Source organism: Psittacula echo, assembly GCF_963264785.1.
Source record: "Psittacula echo genome assembly, chromosome: 1".
Taxonomy (NCBI): domain Eukaryota; kingdom Metazoa; phylum Chordata; class Aves; order Psittaciformes; family Psittacidae; genus Psittacula; species Psittacula echo.
This window is the reverse complement of record NC_137735.1, coordinates 160,025,278-160,052,725: the sequence shown is the minus strand read 5'-3', so window position 1 is coordinate 160,052,725 and position 27,448 is coordinate 160,025,278. Positions and strand designations below refer to the sequence as shown.

Here is a 27,448-nt window from a genome sequence, read left to right as displayed (position 1 = left end):
CTAAAGGTTTATATATTTATCCATTAGTTGACCAGCTGAAATGATGACATCAATAAATGCCACCCTAAACTATTAAGTAGCCATTGAACAGAAGTGCTGAAGATAGATCTTGTTAGTGATTAAATATCAGACTTGAATACTAAAATCCCTTTCTTGATTTAGTCAGTCTTAGCTGATTTGATCAAGAGCATACAATAAATCATTTAGCAACGAAGAATAAAATTTATCTTTCCTGACTGAGTCTGATGTTAACTAATAGGCTATTGCTTGCCCACATTCTCTGCAAGTGTGATGTTTCACCACTACGACTTTCCATAATCATTAGAAGAGACTCAAAATTTAGAGGAATTGCTGGACATCCTCCTCCTGCAACACAGTGAGCCAGACTCTGCCCTTGGCCACAGAGGTGACAATTCTGGAGCCACCCTTCTGTACTGAAAACAGGACTAAACAGGATTTTCTTCATGGTAGAATGGCTACCAAATTCAGAATGTTTCTCTGCCCATAGGAGAGAGTATGTACTTAGCATTTAGCATTTATATTCAGCTGGGATTGAAGGCATTTCCATACAGAGCATGTCAAAGGTTCTTGACTGAGCTTCTACAGGATCCAGTACAGAGCCACAAGAAATTCTGGCTTGATCCTCAAAACAATTTTACATATACCAGGAAAAATCCCAAACTAACGCTGGTTTGGAAGCTGTTCACTGATAGTAGTGCAGAAATAGCTGCTCATCTGCGTGAGATCTATTCCCACACTGGTTAGGTTTCCACAGAACAAACCAGTAGGAAATGGTAACCTACACCCACCGGATGCTCACTGGACAAATAGCAGCTCTTGCTAATACAAAAGAGGGAGCTGAGTGTATGGAAGTTGGGATGACAAAAATGATGAGAAATGGGCAGTTTCTAGTCCATTAGAAGCTGCTTTGCTACTTCTCTATGCCATCTGTTAATCAGGTTAATGAAGGCTTCACAGAATAAACAAGTCCCTTCTAGAAACCTTCCAGACATCCTGAATTCGGGATGCAATCCAGAACTGAAGGTTACTGCAGTATCATTTGTCCATTATGAAACACAAGGGGAGGAGAGCAATGCATGTTTGCATTTTTCTTACTCCAATACATTTTAATCAAGCCATTCCAATATTACAGGCATCACTTTTTAGTAAGTACATTACCTTTGCAAGGTGCACAGCTTCTCACCAACAAAAATCCTTCTGTTTTTTCCACTGTTTAGGTATTTTCCAGATATAGTAAGCAATGTTCCTCCAGATTTGGGGCCATAGGTGGGAGAGATACTTGTTATTACAGGATTCTGGGTGGGGTAAAAATAAGAACAGTGTTAAATTATTTCCAAAATGTGAAGAGGAAGACTCTTAAAACATTTACTAGTGTTTCCATGAAGTAATAATAAAGCCAATAGGAATACAGAATTACCATACTGGATTGGACTCATGAGGAATCTCCTTCCAGTTAATATTGAAGCTAATTTTGACAACAAAGTTTGAATCATAGTACTCACCACATATGAAAATGTATTGAATAGTGTTTTGCCATGTCCAACAGAAACACTACTGGATATATTAAAACTTGGATTTTTTGCAGCGGGAACTGTGCATTCCAACCTTTGGAAAACAAGGAAAAAGATTGGATTACATCTTTTTTTCTGGCTTGATTTTCTGTATTAAAATAGAACCACTTCAAACTCATAACAATGGAGGATCCATACCAAACAAATCATCTATCTATGTGTGTCAGGAACATTTCAGAAATAACAGCTAAAAGAACTGTGGTCGTCTTTTTTAATGCTAAATACAAACATTGTGGTGTTTATACTTGGCCAGAGAAAATAATTTTAGTGTATCAAATGCATTTTGGATAAAAAAAAAGCACGCTAGAGAAAACAAATACCTCCCATTCAATGGCTGAGTTGGTTTTTGGAATTTTCCTTACGTGCCAAATTTTGGCAGACAACAGGATTAGAAAAAAAATGCATCATATACCCAAGTTCGTTGTATAAAATGAAATATTATCAAAAATCAAACTTGAGCTTTTGTGGCAGCATGTGTTAATGTATTATATTACATCTACAAAATCTCATATATAGAATTATAGAATCAACTAAGTTGGAAAAGACTTAAGGTCATCAAGTCCAACCATTACCTCAGCACTGCCAAGGCAACCACTAAATCATGTTCCTAAAGACCTCATCTACATGGTGTGTGAACACTTCCAGGGATGGTGATTCCACCACTTCCCTGGGCAGCTCCGATGCCTGACCACTTTCTCTCTGGAGAAATTTTTCCTAATATCCAATCTAAACCTTTCCTGGTCCAGCTTGAGGCCATTACCTCTTGTCCTATCACTTGTTACTTGGGAGAAGAGACCGACCCTCACCTCACTACAACCTCCTTTCAGGTAGTTGTAGAGAGCGATAAGGTCCTGCCTGAGCCTTCTCTTCTCCAGATTGAACAACTTCAGTTCCCTCAGCGGGTCTTCATAAGACTTACTCTCCAGACCCTTCACCAGCTTTCTTACCCTTCTCTGGACCTGCTCCAGCACCTCAAGGTCTCTCTTGCAGTGGGGGCCCCAGAACTGAACACACGAGCTAATCTGCTTAAATAATTTTGTTTGCATTAAGACTTCAGAATAGCAGATGGGAAAGTGCTCAGTACTTCTGCAGGGTGACCTTTTTGCTGCTATGTATATGAAAATCGAGAAGCTGTGCCATGATTTGTACACTGGTTTGGTAGTAGACAGTCACACACTTTGAACTGACAGAGGATGTTCATTGAACCTCACAACCAGAATAACCCCTGTCTTAAATTTAAGCCATTATCCCGCTGTCTCAAATACTTCTTTCTTTCTTGCTGAGAGGGAGGAGGAGTGGTACAACTGAGGGTCACAAGCCTCTGGATGACGAAATACCCGCATCTTCTCACATTTCTCTCCAGCAGCTTCACAGATCAGGAAGACGGAGGTGACATAACTGAGCCCAGTGGGATCCTGGCCAAAGGAACCTGCCCCCTTTTCAAACCTTTGAATAGTTTCATTCTTGCCAGCTCCCACAGATGTTGAACAGCATTTTGCAGACAAACCAGAAAAAGCTGCTGCAGGAGCTATCAGCATTAACTAGATTTATCTGATCTCCATTTCGAGCCCTTTTTTTCTTGGGGAGCTTATCAAACCAAGGGATTGTTTCCTGTTTGAAATCTCAGGATCAGAGATGACACTTATAGGCTGAATGTTTATATTGAAAATATATATTGAAAATCCGTCCCACATAAAGAACACCTGTATAAAAAGAAATTCTTATTTGAGGCTTCTTACTTGTTTTTGTTACTAGATTTTGCTTCCAACGCACAAATTTGTCCTCCGATATGGACTACTGTATTTTTTAATTCAAATCTACTGGTTTTGCTGAATCCGAAGTCCCATCCACACAGTGTCAGTTTTGTCCCGCCTTCCAAGGGAGCGCTGCTCGGGAGAATCTGTTAAAGAAATATTGTGTTAGTTAAATCAGGTTTTCTTGAACTTCAAATGAAGTTAAAGAATGTGCAAAGGAATAATTTTAGAAAAGCATTTCTTCTGGTAGACTATGTCCTACCATTCATCTTAATTGTTCTTCACCTTCCATTTGTCACATTATGAGCTTTCCCTGACAGTGGCAATAAATAACAAAACCTATACTAGAAAGCTTTGAAGGATAGTGTTTAGGGGTACTGGACAAGCTGTGCATTGTAATAGTCTTTTAAATCCTACCGTTCTTGTCTTTCACATCTTATTTCTGGCATGTTAAACATACAATGTACTTATTTTTTATAAGCTGAATGCTGAACACAAAAGAGCCCCAAAATGACCATTTTTTGTCAGCTTGACAAAAGTCAGGTTCAGAGTGAAGTAGCTTCAAAGACACCATAATCCGATATCGCATTGGCTGCGATAAAGTTAACGTTACTTCTGCTGTTCTTTCCTTAAATCTTTTACATTTGGTCACCTCTAACTCTGAGGTAAAAATAAACTACCCCTCAGAAACACAGAGACAATCTACAAAGGAAATGCTTTTTTTTTTTTGTATATTGTAAATTGTCCTGTAAAATATAACAATGGTGGGAAAAATGTAGGAACACTAGAGAAGTCTTACAAAACTCAGCCAAAGCACTGGTCAGCACTGCCATTAGAAAAAATAAAAATGAAAAAGACATTGGTTCAGGGTTTATGGGGACTTTTAACCACTTAATTTTGCAAACATACCAGTACCACTGGACAAACAACACAGAATGAAAGACCGAACTTATATTTGTGGCCATAGTGCCTAAATGTCTTCGACTTAATGCTTTAGTGATACTAGTTCTTCCCCTAAGATGCAATACAGCTGTGCCTTTCAAAGGACCCGACTTAATTTTCAAGCTGAAAAGAAAGTGTTTGAGAGATACTTGGCTATTATTTCATCTGGAAATCCAGTAAGACAGCACATTTCTTTTCAACCCTCTTGCAGCTATACTTCAAGACACTTACAAATGAACTATTGTAGATAGAAAGGCAGCTGAAGAATACTTCAAAAGAATTATACCATATATTCTATATAGGGAAATTTACTGCCCCCATTAGAAACCAGACAAAGAGTCTGATCCAAAATGCACTGAAGCCAGTAGGAATCTCTCCCATTTTAATGAGCTTTGAATCAGTTCTCAATAAGCAAAGAAGATGGAACCTATGCAGGAACAGTACTTTTGCACAAACCCCATAAAAAAGCTGTGATGCTTGCACAGCCCCCTGACACACAGCACTGCAGCCAAGAGCGAGCAGTAAGTACCCCATGGAGTCTGTGCTATTCCCAAGTTTAACTTTCCCTTATTTCTTTGGGTTTTTTTCTTCAAAATCTGGATTGACTTCAGATCCCAGTTTTCCACTTTGCCTAATATCTCAGCACACTATCTATTTTTGGAGTAACAAAACCCGAGCAGAAACTGAAATTGCTCTGTGGGGGTACAGGATGTCTCGATGTTTTGTACAATAATGCATTGACGCGTGGCATTTGAAGAGTTTGAAATGTAATCCACAAGTTAGCAAAATAAGGGCGCTAAAATCAGGCTTCATTAAGCCATACAGAATAAAAACCAAAGGCACTTAACTGGTTTGGAGTGATCTCATGTGCCAAAAGAGACTTGTGATAGCAGCCCATGTGCTTTAACTGAGGGAGAGTAAAAGTATTTACTACATTCCGCCAGCAAATTTAGAAGGCAAGACCTCTAAGCAGAGTTTTCTAAGTGCAAGTTCTGCAGAAATTCAGTGATTTTATTCATATCTTAATTTTTGTTCCATTTGTTCTGTACAATGAAACCTCTGAAAGTTACATGAGATTTCCCAGACTTGTTCTCGGGAGTTTGCAGGAATGAATACTGAACCAATAGCGAACCTCCTGGACTTTGAACCGAGGTATACATAGCCATCTTCTATGCGCTTATATTGCACAGGAAGTAGCAGAAAGTAAGCAAAACCCGAATCAGTTATAAGCGCTACGGAATTCAGGGCACAAAAGCTCCCCATAGCAAGGAAACTCCACTGATAACATGGAGCAAGTCCTGCTGCAAGGCCTGCCATTCTGCTTGTCCCTGCAGTTAACTTTTCTTTTTCCTTCTGGAAAAAATTAAAGCATTGTGTTTTCCTTTTGTTTATGTTGACAGCCATTATGCTAATATCCACTCACATACTTTATAAATGGTTGGAAGAAAGTATCTATTTATTCAAGTTTCATCAGCCCATTCATTTTAATTAAGAGGCAGGCACATGTACAAGGCCACATGTGAAATTTCCAGCAAAACCTCCAACCTAAACAGGCAGCAGAAGGCCTGATGTTCCCGATATGTCTCAGACGAAAGCCAGCTAAACTGACTGACTTTAAAAACAGCAACAAACCATGGCAGGTTTTTGACCACAACAAAGAACCAAAAGGGAGACCAATTTATTTCTTCTTACATACCGTTCACCTTTCAGCGTGACCTGAATGCCGCAGGCAGATGCCTGCAATTTGTTCCAGCAACAAGTGATCTTCGAGGAGAATCCCTCGAGTCCCCCACCTCTCCTCTAGCACCACTTGCCCAGGCTGATAAAATACGCCTTGCTGTTGGCAGAGGCAATGGATGGGAGGGGGATACAGTGCCAAGGTGTGGGGTGGGAGCCCGTGTCCCAGTACCAGCCCTGCTGTGCTGTCGGTAGCTGGGCGATGCCTGGGCAGAGCCCTGCAGTGCAGGGCTGCTCCCCACCACCCATGGCTTCAAAGAAAGTGCTTAAAGTAGGGCAGAGAGACAAAGGTCTTCACAGGAGGAAACTGCATTTCTTCTCTGCCATCACTCCTGAGATAAAAACCCAATTATTTTTTTCCACTGTGCACCACCCTGTGCAATAACCTGGGAAAACTTTGTTGAAGACTTTAGCTAGCTGACGTCCACAGGACCAGGCCCCTGGAGAAGATCTCTGTTCCCCTCAGGTTAAAGCAATCGTATGACATATCTCAAGCAACCTCTCCTTCTGAAAGCTGCAAAATATTAGGGAGATGTTCAGACTGAATTTCAGATACTATGCAAAGCAGGTCATCCTCTGTTTGTTAGGAACAAAACAAGCTTGTTTCTCGTATTTTATACATATGGGTTTAAAGACAGATCAGAAGATGATGAATAATCTGTTTTATATTTTTTTCAGTAATCATGTTAAATGTCATGGTCCAGTAGAGCATGAAATCTGTCTTAACAGCTAGCAATCCAAAGGGATTTAAGTACTCAGCTGCATTTTTTCCCTTACAAGCCTTCTAGAAGCAACTTCTACCAATGTGGGCATGCTGTAATTCAAGATTCACTTTAAGATCCATCAGTGCCACAGATGCATATTCATTACAAGGGTAGACTGGACTTGGCAGGGCTGACTCACATGGAGAAGGGGAGCACCCACTGCCCCACATCCAAGGTATGCTCCCCTGGATGAGTCCTCATCCTCCCAGCGACTGCATAGGGATGCAGAGGTGGCCCTGGGGACTCACCTCTCCATCTAGGCACCTCCGCATAGGCTCCAGGCACTTGGTTCTTAAAACTGCTGAGTGCACAGACTCATAATTGAAATTAAAGAGGGCTATATGAGCTCAGCACCTTTGAAAATCAGAAAATAAGCAGTTCGGAGCCTTAGAAATCTTTAAGGAGGCACAGCAACATACAGCCATTGCTGGGAAGTTTTTCCAGGAAAAAAACATTAAGGGATGCTGCTTGTGCTTAGAGTGCTAGGGCAGACAAAACAAGCTGTGCAGGATGGGTGAGTTGCTTGGGCCTGCAGAGGTCTTCAAAAATGTATCAGGACTAATTCTCAGTGAACTTTGAATTAGTTTCCTTCAAACTAAGGCCAGAAAGGGCTGTTTGTTCATCTAATACAGCCTTTCGAAATAAAGGTGTTCTTGTATAAAGGAAAAGTAAACTATTCACATTCTGCATTAGCAACTTTTTTACATCTCCTTTGCCCAAAGGTAAATGGCAACAGAAGGCAAGGCAAACACACACACACCCCTTTCCATCTCTTTTATGTTTGATTTCTGTGACATTTCACTGTTCATTGAATTTTGTCTGTGTTAGTCCTAAATTTTACATCTGAAAGGTGAATACGGAAAAGAAAAAAACAACCCATCCACATGTGTTTCTAGGTTTGTTTCTAGATTCTTAGCTGTTGTGCCTGCCTACTCATTAAAAAGTTGTTGTACATAAAATCATCTGCCTGGTTGGAAGAAACACATGATTCTTAAAAAAAAAACCCCTTTTCTCTCTCTTTCTCTCTGAGATTTCAGCATGTCAAACTTTCCATTTATAAGCTATATGTCCACACAGGAAATAAATTTTTAACTTCATGTTGTAGGTTAAATGCACTAACAAAAGCAAACGGGTATAAATGCTACCAGAAAGTTTAATGCTTGTCCTTCCCTCAGTTTTCTGGTCTGTTAAGTGCCCCACAAACCTGCACCTTCACAGCTCTGTCACACTTCACACGGGACGATTCGGTTACACGTACAGCCGGCTGGTATGAATCCTGCAGTAACCATAGCTAAACTAAAACAGGATTGCACCAGCGTGGCTCTCAGCTCATCCGTGCGGCTGTGTTCTCGCACACCCTGGATGGGCTTTGGCTGGCTGGCAGCAGCCTCCCGCTGTCCCCTGTCCCAGGCAGGGGTGCAGCTACAGGCTCGTCCCCCTCAGTGGCTGGGGGTTCCCCCCATCGGATTGAGGAACCAAGGAGGGAAGTTAGGAACAAACATCTCCCCCAGGGTGGTGCTTTGATTGACTGCTCTGTCACAGAGCTGAGGTAGGGGACAGAGGGACTTTTCCCTACACCACACTTTCCTCCAGCGCTGGAGCTGCATGGGGATGGAAGAGCAACAGGGCTGGAGAGCTCGAGCTCCTGTGTTAGGTCAGGCTGTGGCAGCTGTGGGTGGGAAGTGCTTGCCCCCACCGCCTTCCTTTGACAGGGGTCTGAAAGGAAGAGTGCTCCTTTTTCACTGGCCTTTCCCATCAGATCCCTGCCAGGCTGGCTCGGACCCATGTTGTTTCCCCCCTGTGAGTGCTTCCAGGGCCAAGGCTCTCCTGTGGCAAGCCAGGATGATCAGACAGACCTGTCCACCACAGAATCATAGAATGGTTTGGGTTGGAAAGGACTTTAAAGATCATCTAGTTCCAATCCCCCTGCCATGGGCAGGGACAACTGATCAGGTTACTCAAAGCCCCGTCCAGTCTGGCCCTGAGTGCTGCCACAACTTCTATGGGCAACCTGTTCAGTGACTCAACACCCTCACAGTAGAGTTTCTTCCATATATCTAATGTAAAACTACCCTTTTTCAGTTTAAAGCCATTCCTCCTTGTCCTATCACTACTTGCTCTTATAAAAAGCCCCTCTCCAGCTTATATGTCAGGTCCTTCAGGCACTGGAAGCTGCTGTAAGGTCTCCGTGACCCTTCTCTTCTGCAGGCTGAACAACTCTAGCTCTCACTGCCTGTCTTCACAGGAGAGGTGCTCCAGCCCTTTGAGTATCTTCTTGGCCCTCCTCTCATGAGCAGCTGAGCCCACCACACTCAGTAAGAGCATGCGCATCCAGCCAAAGGCATTATGGACACTATGTCCAGGGGGAAATCAAGGAAAGCAGACACTTCATTTACCATAACTGCATAGAAATAAACAGAAAATGTCCCCAGAGCACAGACCGCATTCTTCCCTCAAAGCTAAATATGTGAAATCCCCTGTTTTACCTCATAAACCTTAGGCAAGCAGGTCTCCTGGGTCCAGGTGCCGTCGGCGCAGGCGGCAGACCGGAGGCACTGCTGGCCACACCAGCCACACTCCATGAAGGGAGGTGCCAGCAGGCACTGGCTGCAGGACCTGAAGTGATGGCAGCCTGGCCCCTTCAGCGGGATCTTTGTTACCTGTAGATGGAAAGACATGATGCACAGATCCTCTAAATACATACACTAAGCGGCAGAGAGAGTCTCTTTTTATGCAGTGTGCCACGGTGCTACTCATATTTCAGATGTGCAAGCCACGGTTCGACTTCTCTTTAGCTCAGTAATTATAGGATCTTATAAGTAATTTAACTGACATGATTTTAAATTCGCTTGGGAGAAACCCTGAAGGCATCTTACTGTTATATACGGTTACTACCAGCATCTGGTGTTTACAGCATGATAGCGTTTTTTGCTGATGGAAAAAGAAAATAGCAGTGTGCTCCTCCCAGTTCTGCATTAGTTCTTGGAAAAAAACAGTGTATCTCAGTGTGCCTTAGTTCATATGTTTGTAAAAATAGGCATGATGGGTATTTCAACCTTGGCGAGGCTGTATTAACGTCTGTGACACATTTCCAGCATGTGACTGCCCATGTACTTGTTTTTTAGCACCTACAATAAACCCCCCTATATTATACCTAAAATAGGAATTAAAATGTATATTATTTAAGATATCAGGCTATTCACGATAACAGTCATTCTAAATAGATAACAATTACTTTTAGTCAAAATATTAAAATCAGCAATTACTACGTAAGTACATCATCATACTTTACACCTCAGTCCATTCCTTGAATTTATTTTGGACATTTTCTTGAAGATTACTCCCGTAAATATCTCATACATTTCTAATAAATGATTAATAACCACCTTTACTAATGGCTGATGTATTTCTGTAAATTCTTATAGAACTCAAGAGGTCAAATTATTGCTTACGATTATGCTTTAGATTATCTGCAACATTATCTGCTGATGTTTTAAACCTATTCTACAATGCATATCTACTTCTGACAATAGCGTATTTATGACAGCTCTTCATCTTTTATTAACCCTTTGTAGACTACACATTAAAGCCATTTTCAAACCTTACTATGAACACTGACTCCCCATTTTAAACAAACCCACGTAACTCTTGCACACACATCCCTCCTTCAAAAGTTATGATGTTATGACACAAACCAACAAAAGCCAGGAAACTGTGAGCACCATTCTTTTCTTAAGCCATTGTGTGTTTTTACTTTGCAAGCACTTGAATTATGGACAGGGTTTCAGCCTTAAAATTTGCATTTCCTGGCTTTTGTTGGTTTATATCACAGCTCTTACATTATTTAAACATTTCTCAATATTAGGCCATCGGTTTGTTTAATTGGGGGAGAAAAATCTTGGAGGAAACTTACCCCTCCAATGTTCCCAAGGGAATGGCGAGGCTGGGAGGATGCAGAACATAAAGCAGCAGCGTGAATAGTTGCTCTTACTAACAGTTGCTGTTCTGAAGGCAAGTTTCCACAGTGCACAGAAGGGTTAGATTATGAACCACTCACCTTTTTCCCAGTCACTACCAGGGTATAGCCATCATCTGCTAATGAATTCTTGACGACAACTTGGGGAGAAATGGGGTGGGAGTCAAGCTGAAAGCTGACATGTGGAGCTGTGGGTTCTGAACGGGAAACCACTATCTAAGAAAGAAAGAAATTGGGAAAATCAGCAGGCAGTGTGTGACACAAACGCATGCTGCTCAGTGGTCTCACATTCCTACCCCTTCTCTGCTTGCATAAATTACTTTACATCACATTGCATAATATTTTGCATAATGTTCCATCATGATCTGATTAAAGAGCTATAAAATCTACTTTATTTAACACAGCAAAATCGTGGCTGTTGGAGGATCCTCAAAATACATTGTATTTATTTAAACATGAAGGACTCATTGCATGTTTTCTAGTCTTTAATTTCAGGTATTTATAAATCAACCCTAAAAAATGAAGATGGGTCACTTAGCCCTGTGCATTGGGGAAGCAAGAATTTTATCTACAAGGTCTATTTAAAAGAATCTTAAAACTCCAGGCCTTCAAAAGTCAAAGGTATTTCCATTTGTTTTCACTTTGGTCCTTCAGTTTGAAAAGTAAAGTTTACCCTGTGTCAGCCGTATCTGGTCTTGATGCACGTGGGGCCATTAGAATGCAAACCTATGGCAGGCACAGGTCACCACTGTGAGCAGCGCTACAGAGCCAGAAATACATGGGGCTTGATTCCCAGAGCTGGTGGGGCGGCTGTTGCTGTAGGCAAGATCCTTGCAAAATGTGGCTGGGCACCTTGAGGTCTGAGTCCTGCTGATTTCTGCAGGAGCCAGGTGTCCAGGACAGAGTGCTCAAAGCACGTCTTAAATGATAGGTAGAGCTGGAGACTTCTTTGGAAGATGCTCCAAAACAGGAGCCTAATTTAGTTGTCCTGAAGCTCCTTTGCAACAGCCTTCTCTCTCTCTCTCAGCTTCAGGAGATCTTAGGGAGATTAGTCACACCAGCATGAAATTCCCCGACCAGTCATCTCTCTGCATCTTGAGTTACCTAAATACTTCTGAGAATTTGGGCCTACTCCTGCAAACACACGCTTAACTTTACTACTGTAACTTTGTTGACTTTAATGGGATGAGTCATGGCTGTTAAGCAGAGGCATAAAGCATCTGCAGATTGGGGTGGATATTTGATAGTGAGACTTTATAGGCTTGTGCCTGCGATCCAGAAGGATGCGCGCCCAAATGTGATAGCATCAGGCAACAAAGGCAGAGGATTGTTTACATGAGGGAAGATCATGTTCATGTTTCAAAAGCTGAATCATGTGTAGTTTGCTTAAGGACTTTAGATAATCAACATTTGCTGAGATTCAATGGGGTTCATTATTTAAAAAGACTGAAGCCATTCTGGAAATAACTTGTATGTCAAATGTTTAATTTTTCACTATAATGAAGCTTTTCTTTTGACTTTGAAGGCGGCATCAGAACAGCTAAGACTTACATGACTTCGCTGGCTTTTCATGCTGCCAAGGTCTTTCAACAAAATGGCGAAGTCCAAAATGACTTAGAGATGCTGTAATTACAGCTGATGTTTTGTTGTAATTCAAGACTTAAATAAAATATATGAGGAATTAATTCATGGCAATAAGGGCTTCACATCCCAGAGGTATTTATAGTTTGGTGTTACAAGAGGCTTTTCTTTTCCTTTAAAATGAACCTGGCTTTATTAAAGACTGCTACAGGTTTGTTTCAAAGTACAGAAAGTGTAGCTTTTCGAAATCAATAAGGTCTGATCATTTTGGTGACACAGAAGTATGGTCTCTCACTCAGTGTATCAGGGCATGAGCTCTGTTTTTAGATTCAGGACAATGAAAAATAGAATGGACTGCAAAGCTGCATGAAAAAGCTTGATTAATGTTGGCATTATGAGGAGAGGTAGCACCACAGCTGCAAATACCTTTTTCGTTGATCATTAGCCATGTCTCATCTCAAATACCCACTGCTACAAAATGCTAAGAATTCTTTTCTATCATTAATCCAGGCTTCCTCTTATTGCCAAGCATTCTTTCTGATTGAGCCACAGCATTAACCCTTTAAACACATCTACACTGCAACCTCAGAGCAATACATAAAAATTGGGATCCTATCTCTACAATCTTGGAAAAATTATTCGGTACTTTAAACACTGACTGACCTTTATTATACTGAGGCTGATAGTCAAATCACCTGCCCAAAGATCAAGTAAAGAGACTTTGACCTTATGACATACAAGGAGCTCAAATTACACTTCTAACTCATTTGGGACTATGGAATAAAAGTTAGGAGTTTGCTACCAGCCTACAGTGCTGCCATAACTACTAGATACAAAAATGCTCTTTTTGGTCTATGTAACACTGCAGTTTTTGCACCATCAGCCCAGTCTTTGAAATTCTATCTTACCCTAATCCAACATAATCCTTAAGAAAAAAAGCAATTTGAAGACAGCTTCTACAGCAGGAAGAAGAGGCTACTTAGGACTTCAGAAACCTCTGATTTTTATTGCTTGGGACTGAACTAGTATGCATACAGTGTGGCTTTAATCTACCATGGACACACTATCATACACGGGCTACTTCTACCATGGAAATGCTTCAGTACTACAGAAGTGTTTCTCTTTGCAAAGACTGTAAAGTCCTGATTTAATTTTCTGCTTGCTTAGTTTTGGTTTTGTTTCTTTTTTTTGGGGGGTGGCGTTGGGGTTTCTTTACATTTTAATAATTAATTTAATAACCAAGCATTTTCCAGAGCATCAGAGAAAGGGAATCTACGTGCCTGTACTCAGGCAGTTAGGAGAGAGGGAAGGTCTTGCACAGCTAAGTAACTGACCAGAACAGAACAAACAGGTGTTAGCAGTAAATAGTCAAGCCTTGCAATAGTGAGAAGTCAGCAGATGTGTTCTGCAAGGTGTCTGTGTCGGGAACTGTACTCTTCAACATATCCATAAATGAGTTGGAAATGTCATTGAGCACCCAGTGACAAACTTTTCTGATGATCTGAAGGTATTCAAGGTGATAAGGACGATGACAGACTATGAAGGATGGCAGAAGGACTTTACAAGACAGCATGTCAAGGCAATAAAATGGCAGCTAAAATACAACGAAGAAGATGAATTTAAAGTGGCATATGATAGATAGTTCCATGAAAACATCATCTCACTGCTCAGCAGCAGTCAAAAAAAATAACCCCAACAAAACCCAAACAAAGAAAAGCTGAGGAATTAAAGGATTATAAAACAAATCAGGAACCATCCTGATGTCATACAAATTCATGGCTTGCCCAAACCATGAATTCTCTGTGCAGTTCTTGCTGCCCCATGACAAAAGGAGTATGTTAAAATGGGAAAAGGTTCAGATGATGACAAAAGTGATGATAACAAAGATAACAAAGATGATGAAAAGGCTGTAATGAACGACTGAGTAAGGGTAGGTGTGGAAATTATATGAAAAAGGCATACAGAATCATATGTGGGTAGAGACTGACTATCTACTCTCATCTAATAAAAGTACTAAACACCATCAAAAGACAAAAGTGAGAGTCATGTTCAAAGCAAACAAAAGACTTCCTAGCAATGTGTGATGACTTATGGGACTCCATGCCGAAGGATGTGAATGCAAGAGGAATACATATTCAAAGGGAAACTCCACATGTACATGGAAACCTGTACATGTACCCTAAACAGACAAAACCCAATAGCTCAGGAAATCCCCAGAATGAAAAATAGTTGGAGGCTTCAAGCAGAAGGTATTACATATGTTGCCTGGGTCCCTGGGCATCCACTTGTCACCACTGCTGGAGACAGAGCACTGAACTAGATGGACCTTTCATTTAAACCCATGTGGCTCTTCTGCTGTTCTTACAAATAGCTCTCCTGAGAATTACATTCATTACCAGTAACTACAACCACATCCTTCTCAAAGCAAACATAATAGTTATGTCCCTCTAAGAGAAAACCAAACAAGTATGTGGTCTTTCAGCACAGCTCAAAGCACTTCCATGAAGGTAACAGTGAACAGTTAATAAATATATTAATACTCTTTATATTTGAAGTCAGTGTTCACTTAGTTCCATGAGTATGAAAATAATTCATGTAAGTATTATTTCACTGTCATCATCTAGTATTAAAGTTTAGTAACAAAACTTCAGGTTTTTCTATGCATAATATGGCAAATTAAGACTGCAATAACTTGAGTTAAAAACCAGCATGCAACAGCTTCTTCTAAAAATCATTCTGATGCTCAGTTCTGCTAGTCAGCAGGATTGAATTACAAATGTTATTGTCTACATGTTGAAATATCTTCTGCAAAAATGAGAGGCTTTCTAAAATCAATCCCATCTAAGTATCATATTGTTATTTTTTCCTTGGATGTCTGGCAGGTGTATGCCATTACCCAGCAAGAGATAGGCTCAGGGTTAACTTTATTGTGTAATGCCTCCAATGCGCTGGGATATGCAGCGTAGCCTTGCAAAGGGCACATATGTTGCTCTCTAAATGCAGTATATCATACTAATCCATGGAGTGCATAATGGATCTCCTCTGAAAAGTGCAAGCTTTACTACTCAAACTGAATATTAAAACATTTGTGCGCTCAAAACAGTTATCTGGCACCAGGTGTTAATTTTAATGTGATGATATGGATTTTGCATTATGCAATATTTGATGGTTTTTTTTCTGGCAGCATCAAAGTACATTCTTTGCCACAGAAAGCACTGCTATTATAAAACTTTTCAAAGTGGAGCTATATATATGAAAATGTTACTTATCAAGATTTTGACAGTTTTCTGTTTGTTTAAAAATGACAAAGTGGGAAGGATTGCAACTATTCACATTCCTATAAACGCATATATGCACAGTTTGTATTTAGCCTTAAATAGGTCAGATTGCCAGTATTGAAAAGCCAAGGGAATTGCTGGACCACAGAGGAAAGACAGCAGCGAGCATTGAGGACAACCTTTGCAATGACTCCAAAGGGCACCCCACCACTCCTTCCTCCTTCTGGTCCTGTAAGGCTTAAGGTCCACGCTCCTGTATTTCTTGACCTCCTCGCACTTGCTTCCAACACGCCACTTGCTTGCCACTTGCACTGGTGGGTTTTGCTGTGACTACATTTGTCTAGTGGGACAGAAACTAAATCAAAAGAAGTCTGATCATTTTGAAGGTAAAAATGGCTCCCATTACACTATGATATAAACTGGATCTGAACAACAATGCTGAATGTTGCAAAGCACTGTACTTCTTTGCTCTGTATCAAATCATTTTGCTGATAGGAACCATGGCTTTGAGCCTCGATTCCTGGAGTGGTGAGGACTTGTCACTTTGCTGTTTCCAAGAGGCGAGCAATGCTGAAGGCTTGGCTCTCTTCCTGCTGAATTCTGGGTCAAAGCTTTCCAAGCCTTGACTGCAGTTACAAATAAAAAGAAGATGTGATTATTTTTGTCTGTACTAATTTTTGTAGCATGCATTATGTTCCCTGGCATGTAATCTATGAAAGCAGCTATGACACATGCTAATTTCTCTCTTTTCAGAGAAATGAGATGTGTGTTAAAGTTTGTTGGTGGTGATGGTGTTTGTTTTTAAGTGTTCCTAGGAAATGAATGTAACTATCAATTGTTCTGTCTACTTCGATGTGAAGCCAACAAGTTGAAGCTCAGCGTGTGAAAACTTCCCAAACCACTGATCTGTGAGAGCCCTGTCCCTATTCCTCATCAGACAGAATCAGAGGCACCAAATGAAATGATTAGGCAGCAGGTTAAGGAAACCACAAAGGAAGCTCTTCGTCATTCAAAACAGAATGAAACTATGGAAGACATTGTCAAAGCTGACCACAGAGCGCAAAACAATAATTTCAAGAAACAATAAGCAAAATGGATGGAAAAGAAGTCGATAAAGAACTATCAAATGCCAGATATGGCTGCAATTTCCAGCTCAGGGAACCTCTGGGCCACTGTGTGCTAGAAGCAGGAGAGTACTGTGAGAAGAATACATGGGATATAGCCCTAGAGGGCAGGGGCGCCCAAGACTGTTGGTTGTTATTCAAGGATCACCTGCTACAAGCTCAGGAGTGCTGCATCCCAACTAGAAGGAAGTGCAGCAGGAGGGCCAGGAGACCTCCTTGGATGGATAAGGAGCTGCTGAGGAAAATTCCAAGGAAAAAAGAGGCTTATAAAAGGTGAAAGCAGGGACAGGCGGCCTGGGAAGAATACAGGGATCTTGTCCGGGAAGCTAGGGACCAGGTGAGGAGGGCTAAGGCCCAGTCAGAATTGAACTTGGCTAGGGATGTTAAGGATAACAGGAAGGGATTCTATAGGTACGTAGCGAGTAAAAGACAAACTAGAGGCAATGTAGGCCCCCTTTGGAAGACATCAGGAGAACTGGCTACCCAGGATTTGGAGAAGGCTGAGGTTCTTAATGACTTCTTTGCCTCGGTCTTCACTGGCAAAGTCTCTGACCGCACCACCCAAGTCTTGGAAGGTGGATGCAGGGACTGTGAGAATGAAGACCCTCGGCCCACTGTAGGAGAGGATCTAAAAAACTTAAACGTACACAATTCCATGGGACCTGAGGAAATCCATCCACGGGTCCTGAAGGAGCTGGCGAATGAAGTTGCTAAGCCACTGGCCATCATATTTGAAAAATCATGGCAGTTAGGTGAAGATCCCGATGACTGGAAAAAGGGAAATATAACCCCCATTTTCAAGAAGGGGAAAATGGATGACCTGGGGAATTACAGACCAGTCAGTCTCACCTCTGTGCCTGGCAAAATCTTGGAGCAGATTCTCCTGGAAGGCATGCTAAGGCACATGAAAAACAAGGAGGTGGCTGGTGACAGCCAGCGTGGCTTCACTAAGGGGAAATCCTGCCTGACCAATGTGGTGGCCTTCTATGATGGGGCTATGGAATTGATGGACAGGGGCAGAGCAGTTGACGTCATCTACCTGGACTTGTGCAAAGCCTTTGACACTGTCCCACATAACATCCTTGTCTCTAAATAGGAGAGACATCAATTTGATGGGTGGACCACTTGGTGGATAAAGAACTGGCTGGATGGCCGCACGCGAAGAGTTGTGGTCAATGGCTCGATGTCTGGCTGGAGACTGGTAACGAGTGATGTCCCTCAGGGACTGGTGTTGGGACCGGTCTTGTTCAACATCTTTGTCGGTGACATGGACAGTGGGATTGAGTGCGCCCTCAGCAAGTTTGCCGATGACACCAAGCTGTGTGGTTCGGTTGATACGCCGGAGGGAAGGGATGCCATCCAGAGGGACCTCGACACGCTTGTGAGGTGGGCTGATGCCAACCTGATGAAGTTTAACCATGCCAAGTGCAAGGTCCTACACCTGGGTCGGAGCAATCCCAGGCGCAGCTACAGGTTGGGCAGAGAAGAGATTCAGAGCAGCCCTGTGGAGAAGGACTTGGGGGTGTTGGTCGATGAGAAACTTAACATGAGCCGGCTTCAGTGTGCGCTCACAGCCCAGAAAGCCAACCGCATCCTGGGCTGCATCAAGAGGAGTGTGATCAGCAGGTCGAAGGAGGTGATCCTGCCCCTCTACTCTGCTCTCATGAGACCTCACTTGGAGTATTGTGTGCAGTTCTGGTGTCCTCAACATAAAAAGGACATGGAACTGTTGGAACAAGTCCAGAGGAGGGCCACGAGGATGATCAGGGGACTGGAGCACCTCCTGTATGAAGAGAGGCTGAGAAAGTTGGGGCTGTTCAGGCTGGAGGAGAGAAGGCTGCGTGGAGACCTCATAGCAGCCTTCCAGTATCTGAAGGGGGCCTACAAGGATGCTGGGGAGGGACTCTTCATTAGGGACTGTAGTGACAGGACAAGGGGTAATGGGTTCAAACTTAAACAGGGGAAGTTTAGATTGGATATAAGGAAGAAATTCTTTACTGAGAGGGTGGTGAGGCACTGGAATGGGTTGCCCAGGGAGGTTGTGAATGCTCCATCCTTGGCGGTGTTCAAGGCCAGGCTGGATGAGGCCTTGGGTGACACAGTTTAGTGTGGGGTGTCCCTGCCCATGGCAGGGGGGTTGGAACTTGATGATCTTAAGGTCCTTTCCAACCCTATAACTATTCTGTGATTCTATAAGAATCACTGTGTGCATTTACTTGACTAATACCTTTCCTTTACCCATCTTAGCCCGACAGAGACAGCAATAACTCTGCTCCTTGAACCTTTATTCTAATCCCACACATCCTTTCTGAGCTAAAAATCTGCCTTAAAAAAAAAAAAAAAAAGGAATATAATTGTTCCCTAGAATAAGGCTCATTATTCCCTATTGTTTCATGTCTAACAAGTGCAGAGAGGCCCTGAGGAGGGCGAGCAGCCTGTTGCGTGACATGCTCTACTCCAGCAAGGCCTGTCTGTGGCATCATGCTTTGGTTCTCGTGCCCTAAGCCATTTTCAGTCCAGAATCTGTTGAGACATGACAGTGCATTACCATGTTTTGCTAACACTTGGCTTCACAGCCAGAGCTGGCTCATGTCCAGCTAGATTGGACACGACTGCTGCCAGAATGTGGCTGACGGCATCTCACAAAGTATGTATGCCCATGGGAAAACCCTTTCCTTACCTCCAGAAGCAACTGATGGATGTCCTACTGGCCTATGAAGATGAGAAGGCACATGGGGGAACTCCTCATTCCACATGCAGCCTAGTGCTGCCCCACTGTGCACTTAGTTTCACTGGTATAGTCAGAAGGATGACATGGCCCTGCTGCCAGAATTGCGTCTGAAGAGAGTGGTTGCCCACAGTAGTTGTAAAACACAGAGTGAAAAGTTCTCTATCGCTCTGTTCCTCATGAGGAGGATAGCAAAGTTGGTGCTCTGCTTGCAGCAACAAGCAGTGCATTTGCTTGGGCTTTATCTCCTAGCGTAGGGAGCACATGCAGTGCTTCATTAAGTGTTCATTAAGGCCAGACCAAATGTGAGCTTTTCAGAATAAATCCTGCAAAACTTTCCCATATCCCACTCTCCCAGAGCTATCAGAAAGATTTCCCCTTCCTGAAGAACTTTGCTCTTTTCTTCATAACTCAGAAGTCACTCTTTGAAATAATACCAAGCTCCAGGCAGGGGGGAAAAAATAATCACACTGGTACTGAGCAAAACCAGAAGATGTTTTATCTCAGTGTATCATGGGGGTTTTATTTTACAAACCATAATTTCACCAAATTCTGCCTGGTATTGCAAGTGTCTTTTCCAGTTGTGAGTTGTATTCTCAGCACAGCTTCTTTGGCTTGAGCAGAGCAAGGCTGCTCTACACCAGCTGAAAATCTGACTCGTCAACTGTAACAGTGTGACTGGGTGCTGTTTTCTAATCAAATAACCACTGTGAAATACCTGATTCACTTTGCACCCAACAGCTGTACTTTCAGTCTATGTTCCCAGTCACACTCTGAAAACAAGCACAATAAGAAAGGCTGAAACAGCTGCAACTTCTCAACAGAAAAAAAAAGAAAAGAAGGGGGGGAAAGCTTGTTGTCAGGCTCCAGCTTAGGAAGGAAGTAAAACCATTTTTCTTTTCTGTCTCATGCATGTCAGCTGTCTTAGAAAAATTATTACTGCTCTGTTTTGTAACAGAAACTCCGTAATATTTGGTAAACTACAAACTCCAATCTATTCATGGCCAAATACAGATTTAACATTTCTGATGGCGCCAAAATATGCTCAGTATGTCAATGGGCTGCAATTACTCTCCAGGAGAGCTTTGGAATTCACCTCCTGGCCCCAATTATCCTCCTTAAAAGAACTCATGAATCTTCTGTATTCGGACCATCCACATTGATTTTATTTTAGTTTTAGATTTGGGCTGAAAAAAACAAACATTTAGTGAAGGAGGTTGCATTTCCTATCTAGTGTTAGTGCTTTCCAGAGCTGTTTAAGTGAATAATTCTATTCAATTGAACTAAAAGCACAAGCAGAAAACAACAGGTGACTAAAAACATACCTGCTTTTGCATTCTGAATATTACTGGCTCCTCAGATTACTTCTTTAAAATAAGCAGAATATAGGCTATAGTCTGAGCTGGACCTTTAGCACAGTTTTGATGGGTAATGCCCTAAGTTTCTGTGGAATCACTTGTAAAGATAGGAACTATTAACCGTAATATGTCTCCAAATACTTCAAAATTCCAGAATCAAGTAGCTATCACCTACAGAAAGAAAACCTTTGTTCTCAGAAACTACATGCTAAACCTTCTGTTGACTTTTGCAGCAATGCTGTGCTATAGTCATGTAGTAAAGAAAGGAAAATGGATGGAGACGGAAACAGAGACAGATTAGGGGGCAGTAGGAAGGCAGAAAGTGATGAGCAGGAGAAATGCAAAAGGAGATGGAAAGATGGCAAGAAAAGGGAAAGAAAGAGAAGAAGGAGAATCAAGTGGCTGGCTGCTAATCAGGTATAAGCAAGACTATGAGAAACATTTTCAAATAGATTTCTCTCAGGTTCAGTACCGGTAGCTTGCTGCTGCATCCACTGGCTGCTACAGCACAGGCTCAGAGCTTCAATTCAATTTTGGTGACAAGACCACTATGTTTTAAACATCTTTTTTTTTTCCCTCCACAAAATGTTTCATAACAATTAAAATAAACCCTAAATTAATACAGCAAAAATGTGAATTAAATGTTCATTACTTTCACCAAGCTGCTTCATATTTGAGCACTTCAGGGTGCAGTTGTCAGAGACAGAGCTACTGTACTACTATTTCTTTTAATCTCATAGATGACTGCTAATGCTGAAACTGATGTCACAAGCTAAATTGTCTAAATATGGCGAGGTTTGGTATTTCAAAGAGGATACAAGATAAACTGAATTCACTGGAAGGGCTGAGCTTATTTTCTAATTTTAGAAACCTATATATGAATACTTCTTTCTTTTGCTTTTAAATAGTTGGCATGAAAAATTGTTCGCAAGATGTTAATACAGAATAACCAGCTTTAAAACAGGTTCCCTAATAGTTAGAATTTTGCAACTAGTGTTCTCTGAAAGCACACCTATCTGAAGGGATATAGTTAACTCTAAAGAGGTACAAGTTACAAGGAGACTGCACTGGAAAATTTGCTATTTGCATGTATAAACAGCTGAAAATACGAGTGCAAATGACTGTGCAAAAGTGAGGTGCGTAAAAAGGGAAAACCTGAGTCTTCTTTGCAATATGTTCCAGCAGATTTGTGAATGAAACAAAAAAGAACATCACTAGGTTTCTTTGCTGAAAATGTGGGGAAGTGTTTGGGGATATCCTTTTGATAAATTAAGCCACTGTTAGATTATCCTGATTTTTTTAACCCATTATACTTCAGTAATGGTTGTTTAATAGCTCAATTCTTAATGATCTCCATCTCATTGCAGTTAATAGCTATATTTCCATAGAAACACTGCAAATCTGCTTTAGCTGGGCATTTGTTGATGAACATGTTTGAAAGCATTTCCTAGATAACCATTAGTGATAAAAAAAAAGATTTAATGTAAATGAACATTAAGTTCTGAAAAAAGCTGTGCCTGCTGTATGCTACAGACCTGTATCCTTTCCAAGATTGTTTAAAGGCAAAACAAATACTAACCTTTTTATTTGGAAGAAGCCTCATCAAAGGTAGTCACTATGCTTATTCTCCTGCTGGCTTCACCAAACCCTCAAAGAAAGAGCTCCTACTTATTACAATATGAGCCCAATGCTGACTTCCCGCTGTAGCTCAAGCCAATCTATTTCAATGATGAGAATATTTCTGCTAATGGCAGTGTGCAGTTTACACAATAGCCTTTCTTTTGATCTGTAACTGAATCTGGAATAGGAAATGTATTCTGGAAATGTTTTAATTGTTCCTTGAGTTAGGCAAATGTCTGAATGAAGTGCGTGGTGCAGGATTTGAATGAATAATTTAGAGAATGCTACAGATAAAAACAATGATGCATAATGCTGCCTTGTGATCTCCACCAAACCCCCATAAAAGCTTTGTGACAGCCCAGAAGAAAAGCTGTAAGACAGTAGTTGTTATTAACCGTATTTTGTAGATAAGGAAGTGGCTTCAGAAAGGTTAAACAGAAAGAACAGAGCATAGGCTGGTCCTGTGTTCACAGTGTAGATCTTAGCATTCAGCTTTCCTGCACTGAAGACGAACTGCAGTTTAAAGTTATGGAGATCATCATGGGAAGTTCAGGTAAAATTGGCAGGGTTGTCATTGAACATTTTATTAAATTCTTATCTTTTAGGGGAAAAGAGAAACATGATTTTCTCCAGTTCTTCATCTGTCCTTTGTGGTAAATCACTTGACCTCCTTCCCTGAAGGAGCGTTATGGATTTCACATTATGGGGCAGGTTCTGTGTCCTGTCTGTACAGGAGATAGAAATGGACGTGTAGGATTCCCTTTGTCCAGAAAGGGTGCATATACTGAGGACAGTAGGTAACCCTACTTACAGGAATGAGCAGGGGCCTGAAAATCTAAGATACACTTAGAGAAACTTGAAAGTAGGTAGAAGAGGAACAAATCTCAATTCTACAGGTCTGAGTCACAGGCTATGGGTACATTAGCAAGTAATTTGGTGCCAGAGGAGTGGATCAGTACATAGAAACAAGTAATGCTGAGGCTCCTGCTTCTACATTATAAGCTGTCTTGGCATTTTACACTGAACTAGATCTAATTTGATCCTCTAGACTAAATGACCATATGAAGTGTATATCTGAAGCTGTCTGAAGAATCAGGCACTGTTCTGGACCTTTCTGCCTCAGCTAGGGTTGTAGTGTATTTGATGCATAACCGAGACAGGGCTTTCAGTTTAGTTTCCTTAGAAAGAAATCTGGTTTGTATGGACCAAAACTGCTCTGAACTGAACCAGCTGGACTAAGTGGAGATCATGGTAGAATTTGCTCCAAAACTGTGTTCCAAGCCACAAAGCCCATATAAATACTTAAAATGAATGTTCTATTAGGCACTTTGTTTACATTCCAGAAGCTCTATTTTACTCAGCAATTTCAATTTTCTAATGCCCTGTTAAACTGGGCTAATACTGCTCCTCACTTATCATCATCCTGCTGAACTCTAGTATGTATTTTTATTGTGAAGGTGTAGCATATTTACCTGCATGAAGCGGCCCTCTGAAGTTCCCAGATTAGCAACAGTAAGGTTCCCTTTGGTGAAGACAGATATTGAAGTTAAGAGGACACTGTTGAACTGGCCCATGAACAAGTCAACCCTCTGCAAGGGAGTCGTAACTTCTAAGCGATATTCATCATCTTGTGCTCTGCAGTATGAAGCATTTCTTGAAAAAGCCTGTTAGAAAATGAAGTACAGATGAGTACTGTCTTTACGAGTAGGAATAGATCTTTGTCAGACTGAAGTCATTTAGCACAAATGCATTTGACCAAAAGTATTTTAAAATGTTTCAAACTTAATTGCTTCATCAGTTACGATGTTCCATGAGGAAGGCAACGGCTTCTTAATGTTATGGGAATGTTTCTTTTACCTTTTTTTTTTTATCCTGTCTGTTGGCTATAAGACATTAAGATCTTTATTTGACCAGATGAGATGTGTAGAAGAACATGTACCAAGGTATCCTTTCTCTTAGTGACTTACGTAACACTGCTTCTCCAAGGGTCTCAGAATTCTTTGGCTGCAAAGCCTGCCCAGTGACACACCTGCGCCTAGAACACTGATTCCTAGATAATGATGCTCTGAAAACGCTACAATTTTTTTTAACCTTTTTTTTGCACTAAAATAACAATTTCCAGTACTATTCTCCTCCTATTCTCTTTTCAGCACCTTTTTCCAGTGATAAAACAGAAAAGAGGAGAAAAAGATGGAGAAAGAGAAAAGGGAGATAAGCCAGGAAAAATATGCTTCTGATTGTACACTTGAAAGAAACGATGGGGAAGACAGCTTCTTATAATTACTTAGGCTATTCTATTGATCATCTATGCCTCATGCACTATTTTGTCCAATCTCTGTAATGTCTTGAGTGTACTGTAATAGTCGCTGCATTTGTAGGATTTTTCTCTTTCAGTTTGGGAATAGAGATGGCATGTTTTTAATTTTCACTGGAGTTTAAGTTATCTCTTGAGAAGAATATAACCTGCTGTCTTGACAATTCAATAGTAATCCATTAACTGATAATTCCATTACTATTGATACTACATCGTCTGTTTTCATGAGATCGTACAGATAATAACCAGGAACACCTTGAAGGATCTCTAACCAGCTTAAATTTGGAAGTCATCTAGCATGTTCCCACTGTGACATACTTTATGAATAAACATATAGGGAGATTATAAAGGATTTTACGGTGGTTCCCTCTGCTGAAATCAATCGAGAGCTTTGTTTTTCCTATTTTTTTAATTGATCTGTTGTTGTTACAAACATTTTTAAAAATTTGAATTAAACCTTTTAAAGAAAGTCAAAGTCTTCCCACCAAATTCATTAGATCTGGACCATACCCTAAAAGAACATGTAGGAGTAAAATTTTATCTTCTTGTTTTCTAGGTTCAGGTGGTTTTCCCTCAAAGTACTACGAGAAAGCACGCAGTACACCAAGAGCTTCTTGCTGGCTTAACTCTGGTGAATTCCAGGAAAAGCCCAAGGTATTGAAAATGCTATTAACAAAATGTTAAACCTAATAGCTCAGTCCTTTGCTGTCGAATCATAACATTTCTGAACTGTGCACAGCAACAGCACTGGCAGGTGAAGTTTTCTACAATCTCTAGGAGCTGCAGCCAGCACCGCTGCCAGCTTCTCTCCAGGTGCCCTGTCCATTTACTGTATCACTTAGGTAAAAACCTGCATAAGACCAAACAAGAGCAACTGAAATCTCTGTGCAGTGCCTTAATGATGCAGAAAGAGGGCTTCTAGATTAGACCTGATACATCAGTGACTTAACAGTTTGTTATCCACATGCTACAGGGTTTCCTGTATTAGTTTTGGTATTAATTGTTAATGTATAGTGTGTTTCGGACTAACACTTTTCACTAGGAACACTGAATACACTTTAAATATTATTTAACCCAGTATTTGATGGGGTTAAATCATCAACAGACAAATTTAGCTTTTCCTTTTTCTGGCCAGCAAACAAGCTAAAAGCTTTATTCTTTTGCACTCATATCCTACCCAGCCTAAAAGTATTTCTGAAACATCTGTGCAAAGATTACTCATACAATGAGTATGAACAGTTCAAGTGCAGAAAATGTACAGTTTTCATGCTTTTTGAAATAAGGCAGATTTGTGAATTTACCCTCCCCCAACCTAGGATCTCTGCTCTTTGCTGTAGCTCCTTTTCTTCTGTAAGCAAACGACTTTGGGGAGAGATGTTTCTGTGCTAACCTCAATAAAGTACTTCCTCCTATGTAGTCATCTTGACACGATTTAAACATCCTGACATGCCACATGAAACCCTGTTCAAGCTCATTTTAACAAGTGGCTAAATTTTCCTGCTTGCCCCGACACCTTTCCTAGCTTCCCCGAAGTCAGTTCAACCACAAAGTCAGCGCAGCCTTCCTCAGAGATGTCGTAATTTTGGGTATCTGCCCAAGACCTGCAGATTGTTCCACATATGGCTCTCTTACAAAACCTGGCACTTCATGGATTAACCATAATGTAAGGTTAGCTGTTTAAGAAATAGGAAGACTTTGATCTTTGAGTAGAAATGCAGAGATTAAAAGGCTACTTAGAAAACTAAAGGAAGATTGATAACATGGAAAACTTCAGCAAAGAAGCTGCTTTAAATTAACTCTTTGAAGCCTGACTCCCTCCCTTCTTTCCTCTCTCTCAGTATGCACATGAGTATCCATTTGGCTGCCAATGTGGAAAAATAACTGATGTCAGATGATGCACTCTGGATATTATGCCAAGTTCCAGTGACAAATCACACAACTATTGAAATGGACGACTAGAGTGTGGGTAAGTGCTCGGGTTGGGCTATACTGCTTCTCTTGTAGAGAGGTGCCAATTGTGCCTGTGATTCATAGTGAGGACTTTGTGAAACTGGTGTAGGTGTGCCACTGGAATGCAACGAGGTGTGGGCAAGCCCTGCCTTTCACAGTTCAGATGGGTAGGGGATAGCTATCTTATTTGTTCATAGGGGAAGTTGTGGTGTTTTGGAATTTACCCTTGATTCCATGCACAGAAGATGAATGCACCTAAAAAGTCTTCCTAGACATCGTTGGGCTGGGCTATCAGAAGCTATCACTGGGTGCAGTTAACTGATTATTTATATGTCATATTCAGTGAGTATAAAAATACTTTTGGACAGAGTTGTACATTTGAAGCCAAAAGTGCAAAGCGGGGAGGAAATCTTCAAGTCCCTAATGAATATGTCAAAAAAAATTACCCAGTTAGGTCAGTGTCAGAACCAGTCGAACAGTCTAGTCTCTGGTCTGAATACAAGACTCTGAGGAAAAAAACCAAACAATAACACAAGATTTTAACCATAAACTTTTTGTGAGCAAAAAATTGATATTTGCAGCAACTGCAATGTGGAGAAACACTCCTTCAGGCTCATCCTTCCAGAGCCGGCCAAAACCTGTTCTTCTTAGTTAAGCGCAAGGCTCAATTAGAAAGACATATTATGTGTAATGTCCTGATGTTAAGTTTAATGTCTTAAATTAATGTCTT

The 27,448-nt window shown here is 41.2% G+C and overlaps 1 protein-coding gene across 1 annotated transcript in view; it reads right to left on the bottom strand.

Annotated features, from left to right (window-relative positions):
- MET (MET proto-oncogene, receptor tyrosine kinase) overlaps positions 1 to 27,448 on the bottom strand; it is a gene marked incomplete at its 3' end in the record, with an annotated part of 71,671 nt that overhangs the window by 32,097 nt on the left and 12,126 nt on the right. The window contains exons 2-7 of the mRNA XM_080635255.1: positions 23,927 to 24,118; positions 10,847 to 10,981; positions 9,276 to 9,449; positions 3,332 to 3,492; positions 1,524 to 1,626; positions 1,180 to 1,316 (exon numbers count right to left, since the gene is read on the bottom strand). Coding sequence (XP_080491381.1) covers positions 1,180 to 1,316; positions 1,524 to 1,626; positions 3,332 to 3,492; positions 9,276 to 9,449; positions 10,847 to 10,981; positions 23,927 to 24,118 — 902 coding nt within the window. The remainder of the gene's footprint in view (positions 1 to 1,179; positions 1,317 to 1,523; positions 1,627 to 3,331; positions 3,493 to 9,275; positions 9,450 to 10,846; positions 10,982 to 23,926; positions 24,119 to 27,448) is intronic.